The 18,504-nt window shown below is 44.7% G+C and overlaps 2 protein-coding genes across 3 annotated transcripts; one reads left to right on the top strand and one right to left on the bottom strand.

Moving 5' to 3' along the window:
• The first annotated feature begins 1,762 nt into the window (after positions 1 to 1,762).
• On the top strand, positions 1,763 to 8,157 carry serinc1 (serine incorporator 1). The gene is made up of 10 exons (XM_079179930.1): positions 1,763 to 1,902; positions 2,631 to 2,792; positions 4,303 to 4,496; positions 4,617 to 4,696; positions 5,038 to 5,175; positions 5,275 to 5,444; positions 5,576 to 5,666; positions 5,909 to 6,050; positions 6,220 to 6,444; positions 7,065 to 8,157. The coding sequence occupies exons 1-10, from the start codon at positions 1,864 to 1,866 to the stop codon at positions 7,201 to 7,203; spliced, it is 1,380 nt and encodes a 459-aa protein (XP_079036056.1). The 5' UTR covers positions 1,763 to 1,863; the 3' UTR covers positions 7,204 to 8,157.
• Positions 8,158 to 9,272: 1,115 nt separating this feature from the next.
• Positions 9,273 to 18,257, bottom strand: hsf2 (heat shock transcription factor 2). Of its 2 annotated transcripts, none has more exons than XM_079180105.1 (12): positions 18,116 to 18,257; positions 17,596 to 17,704; positions 15,578 to 15,705; positions 15,014 to 15,138; positions 14,736 to 14,811; positions 14,461 to 14,522; positions 14,221 to 14,299; positions 13,929 to 14,050; positions 13,458 to 13,721; positions 12,754 to 12,856; positions 12,364 to 12,430; positions 9,273 to 11,101 (listed from the first exon to the last, which is right to left on the bottom strand). In XM_079180105.1, exons 1-12 carry the CDS (start codon positions 18,206 to 18,208, stop codon positions 10,767 to 10,769), a joined length of 1,563 nt encoding a protein of 520 aa, XP_079036231.1. In that variant the 5' UTR covers positions 18,209 to 18,257; the 3' UTR covers positions 9,273 to 10,766. The 2 variants fall into 2 exon arrangements, with proteins under 2 accessions (XP_079036231.1, XP_079036232.1); XM_079180106.1 differs by lacking the exon at positions 9,273 to 11,101 and adding an exon at positions 12,188 to 12,278.
• Between the last annotated feature and the right edge of the window lie 247 nt (positions 18,258 to 18,504).

The following is an 18,504-nucleotide window of genomic DNA, read 5'->3' as shown; positions in this document are numbered from 1 at the left end:
TAGATGAATGGAAATGCACCCACTCGCCCTGGAAGTAAAATTCCAATTAATTATTTCCATAGAAACTCAATGGATGACTCATCATCAAAAAATCATCCTAAAATCATCCAAACCACTGGGTAACTCTATTAACTCAACCTGCCTGGTACAACACCCAAGTCTTCCAAACTCCACACCTCCTGTTTGTAATGCGGCCTTTTTATTGTTCTCTAATCCCAAACTGAGATAACCCTGATGACATCACTATGATGTCATTTGCTCAGAGTTCACGAAGCTCCCCCCCGAGCCACAGAAGATGTACAACAATAAGTAAGGTAAAACTAACCATGACGAGGAATGACCATGAGCAAACTGCTGTGTTGTTGGTTTGGCTTCAATCAAATGCAGTCTGTTATCAGGAAGTGACAGAATGGAGGTGTGATTTGCTGGCGTTGTATTAAACCCTTATCCTTACCAAAACTGCTGTTTACCAGCTGAAAATGAAGAAGACAGGAGATGTTTAGTTATGTTCTTATGGTTTTTTTGCCATTTCACTGTGGACGACCAATCTGAAATCACTGCCGTGAACTGAACCGTGTATCCACGTATGGTGCATTTTCAGATGTATTAACATCAGTGTGAATGTTGCACTAGTATTGGTTTGTATGAGACAGAGTGCTGAGATGCCCTGCCGCTCAAATCCAACTTACTGGTTCTTCTTACTGCTCAGTGTGCATACCATGAGAAACGTGAGACTGTTGTTTAATGAGAGGAAAAGTCAAGGCTCAAGGCTTAAGAGCGTTATTTGACTCCTTGTATTATTTGTTTGTTCTTCCTATTTAAGTCCTGTTTCTGTTTGAAACCTAATATTGGAAGCAATACATTTTCCTGTCGATTTACAGGAGAGACGTAACAGGGTGACTGAACGGACCGAAGATAAAGCTGTTCACTTGGTTTGGTCTGCTTCTTTGTTCACTTCATGACTGTATATAATCTCCTGTCTGGATTATTTCCGAGGGACCTTCTTGACGCTCCTCTTTCCTTTTGTATGTATTCCTTTTGCCTTTTGTATCCTGTTTGATGTTGCTGTTTACAATGTGCTTACAATGATGTTACTTATTGTAAAATAAAGCATCTTTGTCAGAACACCCAGCCCCACGTGCTTTGTGCGCAGTGTCACATTTTAAAATGTACTTTTGAACACTTCAATTTGGCAATCCCAACAGGAAGAACAGTCTAAATAGCAGAATATTTTTTTTAGAGTTTATTGATTTTGCTGAATGAAACTTGCTCTACATCAAAGTGTGGGAAATCCCTGATGACCTCTGGAAGACGTTATACCAGACAGTGTAAGAAAGTCTTATGGACAACCAAAGGTAAGCTACATATTGTTTCTCCAGCTATTGTCTTAACTCCAGCTTGCTTGTGTCATTGGGCCCCTGGTGGGACGCCCAGAATGTCATATAGAATAATGGTCCAGAAGCTCAAGGACAATTTCTTTTGCTATTTTACTTACTTGATTTTAAATACGTCACAAATGTATTTCTTAAAAAAATCGAATACACTACTTTTAGTTATTTTTTTCACTTGGAATTGCTGCAAAATGTTGATTTTATGTGTATGTATTTATGTAACACAGAGATGAGGTTTTTGTTTCCTGGTCCCCACTCTGAATACATGGTCAGTATGTGGGTAAAGACTGAATGGAGTGTGTTGGCTGCAGTCGTCCTATGGGGGGCAGCAAAACTACCGGACGTTTTATGAGAAGAAGAAGAAGACGAAGAAGAAGAAGTCTGCGGGAGCGCATCATCCATCTTCTGGGGAGAGCACGAAAGCACCAGCCATCTAACGACCGACTAGAAAAGAAGAAAAACATCCGCCATCATGGGAGCCGTTTTGGGATTGTGCTCCATGGCGAGCTGGGTAAGTCACAGACGTCTTTGGTGGTTTAGAAACCGTTGACAGTGAAAGCAGTGGATGTGTTATCGCTGTTATTTGCTGCTCGTACTTCAAACAAGTGCTGTCATGACTGCGCAATAACACAGACGGCAGCAGGCCGTCGCGTTGATAAACTGCGGCTCAGACGGACACAAATAAACACGACATAGCTAGTTAGCATTCACTAGCTGCTATTCTACAATGCTAATACGAAGCTATAGTTAATAATATTGATGAGGTTTATCGGCTCTTGACGTTGTGTAAGCTAACTGTAGGGCTACGTTACATGGCGTCTGCCTTTGTTTGGAACCCAGCTAACTAACATTAACCTAAATAACCCCCAAAACACGTCGAGCTCGATGTTTAAGCTAATGTTAGGCAACCCGCTCTGTTGTTGCTAAGCTAAATGAGCATTACTGGTGTTTTACAGTATTTTGACGTGTATCTGGTGTTTTTATGTTGGTCGAACATTGTAAACAAACATGTCGATGATGTCAACGAGCAGCCGGGGCTGTAACGTCAACGCTGGCTGTTGCAACACTGCGGCCATGTAAACAGGGGTCAGGTATCCGCTCATTGCGACATGTGCAGACAGACAGCAACACATCTACCCAGAGAGAGCGAGAGAGAGGCAGTACACACCGTCCCTGCATGGTGGAAGGGTAATAGGATTAATGACTAGGTAATTAATAGCAATGCTGGTTTGTGTGCAGATCCCGTGCTTGTGCGGCAGCGCCCCCTGCCTGCTGTGTCGATGCTGCCCCGGTGGAAATAACTCCACAGTGACTCGCCTCATCTATGCCTTCTTCCTGCTGCTGGGAGTGGGCCTCGCCTGCATTATGTTGATGCCCGGCATGGAGGGTCAGCTCAAGAAGGTATGAAATGCAACTATTCATTATTAAAGAGCAGGTAAGGAATAGCGTATGAACGACTTCTCACATTACTGCTGTTAGGTTCAAGGACAACTAGTGCTGGAAGCCTGTCAGGTTTGCTGTATTTGCTAAATGTGGTGGTTAGTAGCTGCTTTTATTGTGGAGGAGCATTTGTTTTGCGGAAGTTGCAGCAAGGTGTGGAGACAATAATTTATTTATTTTCTTACATGTGTTGATTTATGAATCTTTGTCTAATGGTGCCAAAACCTTGTATAATAGAAATATGAATATGTATGTAATGTGCAGAAAGGTGTCACACACGCACATAAAGGATCCACTTGTATTTTAAGGGGACACTATAATGAAGGCAAACATGGTCAGAGCTCCATTCCCACTGTTGTGCTGATTGTTCTTTTCCTTTTACTTAAAGGTATATTACAACGAAGCTAATACACAATTCATTTTATTAGTTTATTACCTTGTACTGGCTCACCGGTACGATTAAACAAATTGCCAAAAAAAGACCAAACTAACCCATGCAACAGTGGTTCGCAGCTGCTTTGAAATGATATTTGGTCATTTGCCACCTCAGTGCACCTGTTTTAAAGACTATTCTGCGTCGAGCTGTCCTCGACCAAAGACATTCTCAGCTAAGAATCACACAAAAGCACCACTTTAAAATCTGGGAAATAAGCCATTTAGCAGGAAAAATCATTTAAAAAATGACAAAACAACCGAGAGTAACAACAAAAACACAAGCTGGCATGCTTTCCTCAAACATGCAGTTATTATGTGCTGCTATTGTCCTTTACTGAGCTGTTATTATTTAATAGAGAAGAGGACAATTTCCCTTTTTCATTGAAACGCAAACAGCTGCAAAATGTGCAAAAAAATCACATAAAAAAATGATAGGGATAGCCAATGAAAACTAATGAGGTCATATGCAGGCCTTTATTTATTTATATATATATATATATAGCCTATGTCAGCAAAATAAATGAAAGACCTGAGAGCTCAGGCGCTGAGAATAACTCCTAATAAAGAATAATGTGTGATTACTATTCCTTATTTTATGGGCTATTTGGGATTTTTGGTGTAATGCATATATAATAAAGTAGTAACGACAATAGTAATAACAAAAACCTGCATTTGAAAACTGATATGGAAGTCGATTACCATGGCAACAGAGCATTTGGGTCACGTCTTATATTTACATTTTCGTACCAGGATTTTTAGAAAATCAGCAGAATGTTACATTGAAAACCTCCTAATTCATACATGACTCTCCCTCTCCCTTTGGGTTTGAGTGACGTTAAGGATTCAACTCTTGGTCTTTCTGATCTTGAAGGCCTTGAGAAGACTTCCCTAAAAGGATCAGAGTTACATTTAGGGAGAAAGTCCGAGCAGCTCTCCTAGTGGGAGTCGCACACTCTGTTCTGTGCTGCACGCCAGCTCTCTGATCTGAAGTCTGTGACTTGGCCTAAAATGTCTTCCTTCCCGTGTGCCGCTGTAGATTCCAGGTTTCTGTGAAGGAGGGACGGGCTCGTCCATTCCCGGCGTGGAGGGTCACGTGAACTGCGACGTGCTGGTCGGCTACAAGGCCGTGTACCGCGTTTGCTTCGGCATGGCCATGTTCTTCCTGCTCTTCTCTCTGCTCATGATCAAAGTCAAAAGCAGCCACGACCCCCGAGCCGCGCTGCACAATGGGTGAGTCGGCGCCCCGACCGCTGGTGATAGACAGATCCTTTCAGCCCTAATCTGTGCAACAGTTGAGTTCTGAAATTTCTGCCTGTGACTAATGTAAAAACAAAATCCTCTCACTTCCAGGTTTTGGTTCTTTAAGTTTGCTGCAGCTGCTGGCATCACTATCGGATCATTCTTCATCTCAGAGGGTCCCTTCACTACTGGTAACCGTTCTTGTCCGTTCTTGTCTTTCTCCCCTCAAATGAAACGTGGCGTGCAACTGTCCGTACAAGGAATCAATCCCAGGAATCCATTCTTCCTGTTTCCCGGGAAATATGATAACAGGAAAAACTAGTTGTGTTCTCGACATAAACCAAGAAGGCTGATGATGATGCAGAAAACAGGCTACTTTTTGGGGAAATAGTATTCGTAAGTCTGTCCTTCTGTGACGGTAGATCAAGACTGCAGATATCAGTTCTCATTGGGATTAGTCTGCGTATGACATCATAAGTGATTTAATAATGACCCTACATAAACCCTGACCTCGCTCTCCCGTCTTCCACAGTGTGGTTCTACATCGGCATGGCCGGAGCCTTCTGCTTCATCCTCATCCAGCTGGTTCTGCTCATTGACTTCGCCCACTCCTGGAATGAGTCCTGGGTGGAGAAGATGGAGGAGGGCAACTCTCGCTGCTGGTATGCAGGTATGGTGACGGTGTTATTATGATGCTTTGTGATCAATAACTACCGTCTAAAAAAAAACAAAAGAAATAAATGCCTACCTTGCTATTTTGTGTTCACAGCTCTGCTGTCGGTCACCGCGGTGAACTACCTGTTGTCTCTGGTGTCTCTGGTCATGTTCTACGTCTACTACACCCACTCCGACGGCTGCACCGAGAATAAGGTCTTCATCAGCATCAACATGCTCCTGTGCGTGGCTGCCTCCGTCCTGTCCATCCTGCCGCCGATCCAGGTTTGCATTCATATCTGGGACTTAAAGCCAGAATAAGTCGTGCGCTATTCCCTCCGTGATGCTCAGCGGATGCGCGCCGAGTACTTTTTTTACTTGCGAGTTGTAAAATGCTTGCCTTTCTCTGTGTGAAGGAGTCCCAGCCCCGGTCTGGCCTGCTGCAGTCCTCCCTGGTGACCCTGTACACCATGTACCTGACCTGGTCTGCCATGACCAATGAGCCTGGTAGGGTTCCATATATTTCCATGCTGCTTTACCCTAACAGGGGAAATCAGGTTTCTCTACTCCCCTACCTCGCTTATAGAAACTGTGTTTCTCTAATATGTAACGTCATCCCTGCAAAAAGCTGACAATAAGCTGGTTCCTTAGGTGCATGTAAGTTTGTTATCATATCTGGTAGAAACTAGGCGGCAACCTCGAGTTCAGTCACACAGCATGATTTAAACATCTTTTCTTGTGGCTCACAGACAGGAAATGCAACCCGAGCCTTCTGGGTATTATCGGGCTGAACAGCACCAGTCCTGCAGGTCAGGACCACGTGGTTCAGTGGTGGGACGCCCAGGGCATTGTGGGATTGATCCTCTTCCTCATGTGTGTCCTCTACTCCAGGTGAGGAAGTCCTTTTTTAGTCATCTTTCAACTTGTGAAGCGACTGATCTGTTTAATTACCAGCGGGCAGGCTGCAGCCTTAAACGGCCCGTCTGTCACCTTGTGTTGTTGTTCGATAAGGCAGCTGACCTTCTCAATGTCCTCTCTCCTCCCTCTGTGCGTCCATCAGTATTCGTAACTCGTCCAACACCCAGGTGAACAAGCTGACTCTGACCAGCGACGAGTCGGCCCTGATCGAGGACGGGCCTCAGGCCGACGGCTTCGAGGAGGGCAGCGGTGCCGGCCGAGCCGTGGACAACGAGAAGGATGGCGTCACCTACTCCTACTCCTTCTTCCACTTCATGCTCTTCCTGGCGTCGCTCTACATCATGATGACGCTCACCAACTGGTACAGGTAGGCGTCGTGTCACCCAGCGCAACAGTGTGGAGCCCTATGGCACAGAGGAACAGGCACCTTTTCTCTGATTAGTCTACTTTGAGCTCAATCTGACAGACGAGACGAGGTGTACAGTAACAAAAGCACAACACTCACCAACATAACGTCATATACAGAACGTCAAACACCACGATGTGGTCTCAGAGTTTTGTCTTTATCAAGTTTTAAAATGAGCGCTACAACCACGATCTGTCCCGTGGTAGTCAACGCGGTGTTTTGGTTTAATGAGCGACCGTGTTAACCGGTGACCCTTGGCCGGTTGCTCGTAGTGACACCGCCAGCAGAATATGAAGGCGTCCTGTTCTGTAGAACTCGAGTCCGCTATTATTAATATGGATTCTGACAACCGAACACGTAACAACGAGACATTTTTTGTTTTTTTGCAACGTAACTCAATGAAGAGAATCTTCAAATTACATAAGAGTCGTTCTTATTTCTGCCTCAGTGAGGTTTCATCTTTCTGTCTTTTGAACACATTTGTTTTTTGGAGCATTTCATTTGACAGTTGTTGGAACACAGACCGACAGACCGATAGCCGCAGAGCCTAAATCTGTCATCTGTTGCGTTTCCCTCCACAGCCCCGACGCCAACTACCAGGCCATGACCAGCAAGTGGCCGTCGGTGTGGGTGAAGATCTCCTCCAGCTGGATCTGCATCGCCCTCTACGTGTGGACGCTGGTGGCTCCGCTGGTCCTGGTCAACCGAGACTTTGACTGAAAGCACCGTCCCACCGCTCACACAAACACATCCATGCTCTGCTTCACCTGTGTTTTGTTTCAGCAAAAAAAAAAACAGTAGCTAGCTAGCACCCCGCATCAGTTCCAGCTGCAGCAGAGAAGCCGGTTGGCTGTTTCAGTACCGTTTGGTTCGGGGGCTGTGGGCTCGTCCCCTGTAGTCCGGGCTTCCGATTGTCCCGCCTCAGCTCCAGCTCTGGCTGCAGCCCGGCTCCTCTGCTGCAACGTCATTGTGAATCCTCAGCAGCCTGTTGTAGTGGTTTCCCCCCCCCCCCCTCCCCCCATGCCGTTTGCCATTGTAAATACGTCCTGTGTATTTCTAGCGGATGGTTTCGTTTTCTTTCTATAAAGACAGAGCTGCATGCTTTTTTCCTATCAAACCTAATGTGACATGAACAGTAGCTGTAACGGAAGCTCGTGTGAGGACGGTGATGGCCAACGACACTGACTGCAGTATTACATATGGAAACGCCGTTACACGTAAATGAAAGTGCTTCGCTTGTCTGATGGATTCAGTTGTGTGTGAGCGGGACTCCAGCTGTGGCGCTGAGACGCGAGAGCAAGCATGAGCGGTGCTGTGTAGCGTCATGCGTGTGTGTGTGTGTGGTATTCTAGTCATCGGCCGTCATGTGTTGAAGCTCTACCAGCTGCGCGTGTCCTCTGCAGCTTGCATATTCACGACAAAGGCATTCCTGTTTTTGTGTGGCTTCTGATTTGAATTTTTGACTTTTAAATGTAAAATTTAAACTTCTACATAAATGATTTGGTAGTGTTCAGAGTTAGCATGTAGTTCCTCGCACACACATTGTGTGTTTGTGTGCATTCGTGTGTCTCACCTGTGCTTTTATCCTAATATGATTTTTCTCCTGACATGTAAAAGTATATTGTAACTCGTTTAATAAAACTGAAGAGAAAGAAGTCGAGTGTTGTTTCTTCCCCCGCTCGCCGTAACAGTCTCTCAGCAGTATGTGTGGACAAAAAGATGGAGCTGATCAAAGTAATCTTCTTTTTGGATATACATATTCTGACTGTTTTCAACACACTATACTATGACTTCTGCTGAATGTTTTTCGACGTGATATACTTTTATTTATTTTTTGGCTATATCGGACATATAATAAAATAACTTTTATATTTTTGGTCATTCTGTACTTTGACTTTTATTGATTTCTTTTTACATTCTATGCTATGACTTTTTAAAAACGTATATTGTCATAATATACTAAAATTTAAACATCCTTTTCTGTATATATACTATACTGACTTTTTTTTCCGTCGTACTATAACATGATTATTTTGGACATCCTATACGACTTTTTAATTACATCCTATACTATAACTCTTTGACTATGTGACCTTTTTAATGACTTCATGCATCCGCTCTGACAGGAGCTGGAGCTGTTATTACTGCTGTCACTTCATTCTCGTGAACACACCACCTCAGGAACGTTTGAATTTAATGATCAAGGTCCCTGCAACCTCATGTCCATCCAAATGTCATGGACGCAACATCTCAGGTCTGCCTAAAGGGAATTTCATCATGTGTGGCACAAACATCCACTTGGGTTCAAGGATGAAGTGAATCGATTTTGGTGGTCACTGTGACCTCACGAAACTCACTCGAGAATTCATGTTAATTAGGTCAATTTCACACAAATGTCTAAGAGGACAAAATGATGAAGCGATGACATTTTGGAAAGATGGATGCAAACGGCAACTGGCATGTTCGGTGCCACGAAACATTGCACAGGTGTGTCGTTAAGATTAAAAGTGAAGGCCGAGTTCAAAGGGTATCGTCCGAACGAGACTCTGTGTACAGCCGGCTTTGGACACACAACACTTGATGCTCGGATCAGTTCCTGGTTGGTTTAACTCTGCACGTGGTTATAGAGTATAGAAACAGTCTCAGTCTCCTGATGAAAAGCAATGAACGACAAACGAACACTGTAGCATTTGCTTTATTTTAACTGCAAGAATTGCAACAATGACAGACAGCTCATGGGAAGCAGGCAGGTCACAGAGAAGCCACGTGACCTCTGTGGCCATGGCGAGCAAACTATAACCAGTATCTGAGAACTAAAGCGTGGCGCTACCGGAAGCAATGGGCGCCTCCATATCAGCGAACAGAGAGGGGAGGACTGTCCCTGAACCACAACATGAAAGTACTTCAGCTACTGAACACAACGAGAGTTTTTACAGCTGAGATCAGGGCTCTGAGTTCACACCGGTTTTCCTATGTGGCGATGTGTCTCTCACACACACAAACACGGAGAAATGTAAACTCATATATATATATATATATATATTTATTAAGAGATGTTGATAGATTTAGCAGTCAAAATTACAACACTAGGCCACACATCTTAAATACTGCATATTTAACTGTTGTTTTATTTTATAATGGAGGAGCGCTGCTTTTCTGCAGAGTGCTAGCTTCGTGGACAGAAATGTAGCAAAAGATAAGAAAACAAAAATCTAAATAAATCCATAGAAAAGGTTCAACGTGTTGTTACGGGTTGGTGAAGATGCCGCCGCCTCACTGACTTTGTGGAACCGGATGTGATGCAACGCGTTACCGACGGTGAAGCTACTGAAGAGACAAAGAAGGATCCAGGCGAGAGTGTCGAGTGCTTACACTAGCCACAGTTAGTGTAAACCAATAAACCATTTTTACATTTGACAGTATTGCGTTTATGAAAACATTGAATTCATGGAAATAAAGTACTCTTATCATCGCTTCTCAGACAGTCGGTTTACCCCTTTGACCCCTGATCCGTTTCTGCTCACTTTTCACTGCAGGTAAAGGCCGATGGTCTTAGCTACACGCCGTGTACGTATTCCCAGGATGAAGGGCAGCAGTACTACACATGTAAAGCGCTTTGTGTGTTCATAAACACACAGCAAGGTAACTGTGTGGATACGAGTGGATACAGGAAGTGTTCTGGAGGTATAAGAACCATATTGAGACATTTAGAGTCTAAACATTTATTGATCAAACAAAACAACAATATTTTTCACGGGTTTCTTTCTATTTCCATGTTGGATTAGAATGGTACTGAACTTTCCATCATGCTTTGGGTGAAGAATGATGTCGCCAATAAATCCAGATGTTCCTATGACAACAGTTGGATTACTCTTGATACAGAAGAACATGGTGATTATGATCTGAAGATATATATATATAAGACCTGCATGGGCACATTCAGCTCTGTGTGTACAGTGTGTGTCGTCTGTCCTGACTGTAAGAAGTGGTGCGGTTTTTCACACTAATCTTCTAGGTCCAAAGTTTTAATAACCTGCCAGAGGCTGTTAAACTAATATCATATTTGATGAGAATGTGGCTTATTTTTGTCATCATAAACGCAAAAGTCTTGAATGTAAAAATGTGTACATGGGACAGCCTGCAGCCTGGTGCTTCCTTCAGTTCTGTTTCTGCTTCTCAACGTGCACACCCAAGAGAGGTGAGGGAATATTAACACCCAATGTCAGTACTGTCTGTATCCTGTGGTGGACCAACATCCCTGTCCTACCGGTTCCCCTCGCTGCTCACAAACCGTCCAGCGCGGCGGCGTCGCCCTCCGCTCCGACGGGACTCAGTTCGCACAGGTAGAAGAGCGTCTCGGCGCTGGCCTCCGCCTCCGTCAGAGGCTCCAGGCGGATCAGGGAGCTGCGGGCCGACTGCTTCGACTCCGGGCTGGTGTCCAGCAGCTCCGCGGGCGGCTCGGCCTCCACGGAGGCAGCAGCGCTGGAAGAGGCCTGGAGGTGGCTGGTATAGGAGCCCATGCTGCTGCTGCTGGGACCCAGATCCAGCTCCGGGTGAGTAATGCAGCCGTCCAGGATGGCCAGAAGAGGGCAAGACGTGTACTGGATCAACTGCTTATCTGAACACAAGACACCGGAAGAGTCCTTATGTGTTGTACGGAGAAGACCTAAACAACCCCACCTCCAGCTTCCTCCACGCTGTATATACATACACATCAACAGCACATTCTCCTCTGCTGACTGGCTTCCATTTGCAGAGGCCACAGATAAAGGGACATCTCCCACTGTGACTTTGTTATTTCATAAATCCCAAATCAACTTTGAAATCTCTCTACGTGCATCAGCCTCATAACCCGCCCTCTACACGCCCACATGCAACCATAACTGGGTGATGCAGAGCGCTCCATGAATGTGTATGCAGAGAAATGAGCTGCGTATCAGTGGCTGTTTACGGTGACTCACTACCAAAGGAAGCTCCCTCTTAATTCTTCTATTCGCATAGTCCTAAAAGTGCCAGCGCAGCCATCATGAGGCATTACACATGATGAGTGTCACCACAACATTTAGGCTGATCTGTTCTGATCGCTTCAATCTGTGGTGTCCCCCAACCAGGGGAACACTATTTATTAATGTTTTGTTATGGCATTATGAAGAGGACTTGGAGGATATGAAGTGTTATGACTGTGCGAGAGCCGTCCCTGGCTTTATTTCCACAAAATGTGCAGGTGATGAAGATGTGCTCCGTGAGGTGTGGTGCATTGGAGACCCACTGTGATTGTGGCATCGGATAGATGATTTCAGTTTATCTCTGTCCCTATTGACTAAACCGTTGATATATGCACAGTGCACAGTGTTGGGAGAACCACTGAAGCTCTGTTCTGCAGCTCTTTAAAGCGGTCTGATGTTATCTTGGGTTTCAGATCATTTCATCAGCTGCCTACGAGCGCTTGTAGTCTGGCTATCTCTGCGCTCCGGGAGCGGGGAACGTGATGGTGATGATGATGATGATGATGATGATATGGCACTAATTGAGCAGAATTTGATTCAAGAGTCGAGTTGCTTTACGTCTTTGACAGTTGAAAGATGCTTAGGGAACAGTCGCGGCACAAACAACGCTGCTGGTTTGAATGATACGGTGGATCTGTAAGTTACATCACCCGTATAACGATTCCACTCACACACTTCATCTAAGTGTGTCACATTCCCCCGTCTCCATAACGTGCGTATGCATGTATCAAAGCGTCTGTACGGGGGCGCACGTTCTCCTGTCGAGTTCGGTTTCATAGATCACACCTTCTGTGGGCAGAGGGGTACGTGGCGTAACGCGGCGGTTGTAAATGAGAAGCAAGGTAAGTGGAGTGTGAGAGTATCCTGTTCTCACCTGTGTTGACTTCCTCTGTTCTGCCTCGGTTTAGCTGTGCCGTGCTGTCTTTGGAGGAAACACCCTCCTGAAAACACACGGGGGGGATGATGAATACAAGAAACCAGCTTCAACATAAAACAGGTGGATTAACTATAGATTCATCAATAATATGCTCTAATGTTGTAATTTGCCTTTCTGGATGAATACAGTCAGGTACAGTTCCTGTACTAAGTCATGCTTCATTGTCTGTGACAGAGGACCTGACACACGTTGATATTAACCCTTTCTGCTACCTTTACAGCAGTGGAGACATGTGACATTGTTTATCCACAGCCCTGAAATAAAAGCGATCCGATGTGTCGTGGATCACGTGAATTGTCTTTAGTTCGTCAGTGACGTCATTTTTACCTCGAAGGCATCCAAGTCCATGCCAAACTGTTTCCCATAGAGCATGGCCTGGAAGTCCTCCAGACTGCAGTCAATACTGTCCAGATAGTCCATCAGCTCCATCCTGACAACACACAACACACCATGTTCCACCAGTAGCCAGCAACTCTTCTTCTTCTTCTCATAAACATGTAGAATATTTTAAAGTAGTATCAACACATGGAAAGCCTGACAGACGTACCAGTGGGCATCCTTTATTATACATTACTGCAGAATAACTACTCCACAAAGAAAATCCACAAAAACATGGAGCATGAGACCCGTTAATAATAAACTGTTGTACAAATACATCCCCATTTGCATGGCTTGATAACCTTCACAATCCCTATATTCATTTGAGAAATCGTCAGCTTAGCATTTTAAAATGGAAATGTGTTTGTGACCCTTTAAGACTGATTCAGCAGTTCATTGTGTGTCACACAAAATTCACAAGTGCAGGGAAGACCCAGCGCTCTCCAGCAGATGGCGGAAATGCAACATGTATGGACGCCGACTGCTGTTAAACCAAACGGAAGAAGAAAATAAGCCTTCACCAAATAAACATTAGTCCACCGGTAGCACTCTCAATAACGCATCGGTGGATACTTCCTGAGCCCAGTAGGCCTGCAATAACGTTCGGAGTGAGGTTCTGTTTCGGTAAGAATTACGGTTAGGTCGGCACTTACTTGCCCAGCAGGCTGATGTTCTGCGATATCGCCCCGTTCTCGTTCAGGATGGAGTCCATCAACTTGACGGGGTCCTCCAGACTGAGGCTGGAGGCTTTATTGAGCTGCAGGGCGCTGCTGGTCGCTCCACTGCTGTCGTCTGCTGCCGCCGCCGACACACCGGCCTCTGTCTGTTTGACGTCGTCTGTGCAGGAGGTGCTCACCTCCGTCTCAGCCGGTAGCAACGCACAGCTGTCCAGCTCCACTTCCACGATGTCCATGTCACTGAGGGAGGACGTTTTCATTGAGAAAGATACCGCTGGCTATTTAATACACTGGCTGGTCCGTTAAAGTCAACTTATTCAAAGTTTTGTAGTCAAAGTGTTTTTTAACTCGGAGTTATACTGAATTGACATAACAAAATGAACGGCAGCTTGAAAGCAGGAGAACAGTGTGAATGTCACCCGGTGACTTATGGGTAACTGGTCTTACCCTTGCTCATGGGCTCTGGGTGACCCCTCTGCGACCTCGGCGTCACTCTCGGTCAGGTCACAGATGATGACATCATCCGATATCTCGGAGTCTTTCACGCCATTCACACCGTTAACAGACGTCTAAACGGGGACACACAAATATTCATATATAAAAACACGTCGCACATTTAATATCATCCTTTTAAAAGCGACAACAAAGACCACAGGGGCTTAAAAAGTGAAGTGTGAGGAGTAACCGATCCTATCAGGAGTGCACTATAGGTGACACCCCCCATGTCTAATTCACTGACCTGGTCCACACACACTTTGTCATCGTAGATCTGATGAATGTATTTGGGCTTCTTTCCATTGCTGTTCATGAGAAGCGGCCTGTCAAACGGACGACAACACGGCAACAGTTAAAGTGCTGAGCGAGTTAGCTGGTTTACTGTCGTTGGTCAAGACAAAAATACAACAATGACTATTTAAATAATAGATTATTCATTGAGTCATTCCAGGAAAATGTCTTTTTCTTGTCAGTGTGAACTCACCTTTTGCGTTTTAAATTCAGGATGCGGTTGTTCTGCACCAATGTGACGATGAAGTGGATCAGCTGAAAAGAGAAGAGTCTCTGAGACTGAACAGAAAAACTGGATTTGCGGCTCAGATGAACAGAACACCTGCTGCGTGCGGTGACATTAGACTTCCCTTTCTAAAGTAATGAATCAAAGCCACAACAATTTAAACATGGGAACTAAATAGAAATGAATTGTCCCGTTTATATTTCTAATACTCGGTCACTGGGTTCATCCGGTGTCGTGCTCACCTTTTTGATGAGCTGTTGTTGGTGGGCATGTATCTGTCGCAGATCTGAGATCTCCCTCCACAGAGCTTCATTCTCCCTGAACAAAAACAAAAAACAAGTTTCATTTACAGTCTGCAACACCAACCTTGCCTCCTCTGAGTTCCAGGAGCCTCATTTAGATTTGTGTTAAGTGAAAAGGGTCAGAGCTAATGCAGGACTTCTGGTTCCTGACGAGTCATCTGAAATGGGTTTCCCCCACTCTGTTGAAGCCGTAACATTGCACAGCGCTCCACGCTCACCTCTTGAGTGTTGCCAGCCTGACGTCGATGTTCTCCTGTTTGCTGTGGACGCTGTGAACACTCGCCAAGATCTGGCCCAGGTCATCCTGTCGAATCTTGTTTTCCTCTGGCCGAGTGTTGGAAACCTGACGGACAGTAATTACAATCAAATGTAGTGTTTGCAGTATCTTCACCCTGGAAGCCATGTGATGTAAGGAACATCACACAAAACATGACATTAGCCAGCAAATGAGAAAAGGAACCCGATACGGTGGTCAACGGTCTTGATGAAGACAAAATATTTAATTATTTTGAACAAATTCTCAATAATATCATCTTTTCTCCATCTTAACTTTGTCAGTGAAAATACAAAGTCCTTACATCTGATTAATACAACGTGTCCTACCAGACCACTGGGGCGGCAGAGTGCAAACATCTCTTCACTTCCACTACAGACGTGATGGGAATGTTCCCCTGTATCTATCCGTTTAGCTCCGTACCTAGCTCTGCCCTGAATGTAGAGCGATGACGAGGCTTCTGGCAAGTGTCACAGGGAGCATGCAGAATACATAGAGATGACCCCACCTTCCTTTTGATGTTCTCCAGCAGGTTGTCCTGTCCATGTTTGAAGTAAGGGTGCTGAAACTCCACTGGGCCGTCTCTCTCCTGTTTCACAACGCCTGTGTCGATGTGCATCACTTTACGGAATCCATCTGCGCAAGGACACGAACACACAGATGTAAATAAATAATAAATAATGCCCCACAATCAAGATGTCTGTCACAAACCTTCATTTCCAGAAATAGCCCAACTCGAGCCAATTTGTATGCGTTATCTGTGTGTATGACACGGGTGTTAAATGAGGTGTAAGAGCAGAGAGAGAGAGAGAGAGAGAGCGCAGGGTGTCTGCGTGTGCACGAGATCCTCCTTGTGGCACTGGCACCCCAGTGGCAGGTCTGTGGCAGGTGTCGGAACTGTGGCAGGCGAGCGGCACTAGTTCGGCACCCGAGCGGCACTAGTTCGGCAGCTGCCGAGCTGAGCCACATTTCCTGAGAACACCCATTGTTGTTACGAGAGGTCAGCTGCCATAAATCAGTTTTATGATTTTAGTTGAGTCACCGGAGCCACCCGTTCTCTGTATACATCCTGAGAGTAACCACGTTGTACTTTTTTGTTTCTCAATCATTTTATTTAAGTATGATTTTGCTGGTTTTGCAACAAAAGGGAACATAATACACTCTTTCCAAATTATTACTTTTATAGTCATTTACAACAATCGGCTAAAATAATGAAAATAAATCATCCGTGTCATTATCATTTATAAATATATATATATATATAAAAACGTTTTAAAATGAACCCATAAAATCTCCAATCCAAAAATACATGTCTGAAAATATCTTCACTCTTCCTCTGCTTAAATGTAGGTGTCAGTAGTAGCCACAAGCTGCCAGTGCCAATAGTTGTCACAGGAGTGCCGCCAGTCAGAGGGGTGTCGGAGGGTGCTGCCAGATAAATTAATATTAAATTGCATGTAGTCAACTATTGTTGCTAACACACTCCCATCAGCTCACATTTATTTATTTATATTTATTTATTTGTCTTCTAATGTTACCCTGGTATGTGCTTGCATCATAGACAAACCATATTCTTGCATATGGTCATTCTATTACCTTTACTTTTATTTTGACATATTCTTACTTCCGGACTACCTGTCTTACTTTGCGTCGCTCGTCAAAAGAAAAACAAATAAACCATAAAACAGACTATCAAAACATACACGGACCGGGGGGGGGGGGCACACTCCTCTGACTGCTGGCGGCACCCACCGGCATTCCTTCACTTGTATATTTAATCCCATATCTAACACCAAACCAGACGTTGCGCACTGGACCACCCAACTGAGAGTTTGTCCTGCTGATGACTGCAAACTAACTCGGAGCAACAGCTGATTAAATGTTTACACTGTGCATTGCGGTTACCGTGGTTACCATGGCCTCCCTCCATGCAGTATGCAGTATTATTGTTATATCTGCTTTACCCTCAACAGAGCTTCTACAGCTGCAAGGATCAGTAGAATAATCGACAGAAAGAAAACACAATTGGTTGAATTGCTGTAGTGCTTTTCCAGTTCAAATGCCAAACATTTGACATTTAACTTTGATCCACAAAGTTAGAATGTGATGCTCTCCTTTGTCTTATATGTCAGCAAACAGAGTATCTTTAGGTTTTGGTCTGTTGGACCACATCAACTTGGACTGTGGGAAATTACAACAGACATTTTCTCACATAGTATCGATAAATATTTGATCAATTAAATGAAGTACCTGCCCATTCTTTGATAGTGACAATGAATGTTAGTTGCAGTCCTGCTTTTTTAATCGGTTAAGAGGAGAGTCAGTACTAGGGCAATAACCTAACAGGCTATTTTCTCGCTTCGCAGCCTTTATGGGTTAGGGTTTCAGGGCCATGTATCACTACTTACCAGTCGTGGCTGCAGACTGACCAAGTGAAGCCAGAATAAGACAGCCAGTAGAAACAACTGCAAAGACTACCAACTAAATGTATCACAAACCACGACAAGTAGATAAACGCAGTCTTACACATGTTCAGCTGCCTGATGAAACTGGCCATGTTGTTGTGCTTGAAGAACTTGGGGAGGATCTCCTTGGCAAAGTGCTGCTCGTCCAACACGAGGAAACTGTTGCCCTCCTGGAAACAACCAATGACAGTCAGAACAGCGTCTCAGTGGGCCACTGGATCTATTTTCATAGTGCCACTTCACTTCATGCTCACACATAGCTTTATAAGGACTCGGTGGCCAAAAAGCCTGGAGGAACTGATGCTAGCATGACGCACAGACTGGATTTGGCCCAGCGTGCAGGCTACCGTTACACGATGAAGAGGAACTACTAGCTAGCTAACGGTTAGCTTCGGCTAATGCTCGCCGATAGGTAGGTGGCTGTTGAACCGCAACAGTTCATTGTTATTAGCGTGGCTAAATGCTAGGTTGCCTTCCGGCTAATCTCACTGCCTAGCTAACGTCGGCTCTCTGCTTTGCGTTAGCTTTTAGAACTGGCGTGCTAACTAGCTAAAGGTAGACAGTTGCAACGTTAGCGTTACCTGGCTCCAGCAAATAAACTCATTGGTGTCGGCATCCTCGACAAGCGTCCACAGCTTGGTGAGGAAGGCCGGGACGTTCGAGTTGTGTTTCATCTCGTAAATCCAACGACACACGCACCTCTGCTGAAATGCTGCTGAAAGCCTGTTGTTGTTTCAGAAAATGTAAACGCTTACAACTTCCGGTTCTAGTGAACGGGAGCGGATTGGTGGAAAACGGGCACTTACGCTACACTTCTCACGTGTGTAGAGACGGAGCGTAGTTACTTTTTTGTATTAAATTAATTTACTTATTTGTTTCATTTTTATTGTCGTTAATCTTTTTTTCAATTTTGCGGAATGTCTGTTCACATTCTTCAATAAAAAAGCTCCACTTTGTAGGAAGCATTTTA

This window comes from Pholis gunnellus, assembly GCF_910591455.1.
Source record: "Pholis gunnellus genome assembly, chromosome: 19".
Classification (NCBI taxonomy): domain Eukaryota; kingdom Metazoa; phylum Chordata; class Actinopteri; order Perciformes; family Pholidae; genus Pholis; species Pholis gunnellus.
Note: the sequence above shows the minus strand (reverse complement) of the source record. Positions and strands in the feature narration are given on the sequence as shown.

Coding starts and splice junctions, on each gene's coding strand:
- hsf2 (XM_079180105.1), bottom strand. CDS start 18,208: ATGAAACACAACTCGAACGTCCCGGCCTTCCTCACCAAGCTGTGGACG. Junction 15,139..15,577: donor TGGAGAACATCAAAAGGAAG/GTGGGGTCATCT, acceptor ACTGTCCGTCAG/GTTTCCAACACTCGGCCAGA. Junction 12,431..12,753: donor TGGACTTGGATGCCTTCGAG/GTAAAAATGACG, acceptor GTGTGTTTTCAG/GAGGGTGTTTCCTCCAAAGA.
- serinc1 (XM_079179930.1), top strand. CDS start 1,864: ATGGGAGCCGTTTTGGGATTGTGCTCCATGGCGAGCTGG. Junction 4,497..4,616: donor CGAGCCGCGCTGCACAATGG/GTGAGTCGGCGC, acceptor TCTCACTTCCAG/GTTTTGGTTCTTTAAGTTTG. Junction 5,667..5,908: donor TGCCATGACCAATGAGCCTG/GTAGGGTTCCAT, acceptor TGTGGCTCACAG/ACAGGAAATGCAACCCGAGC.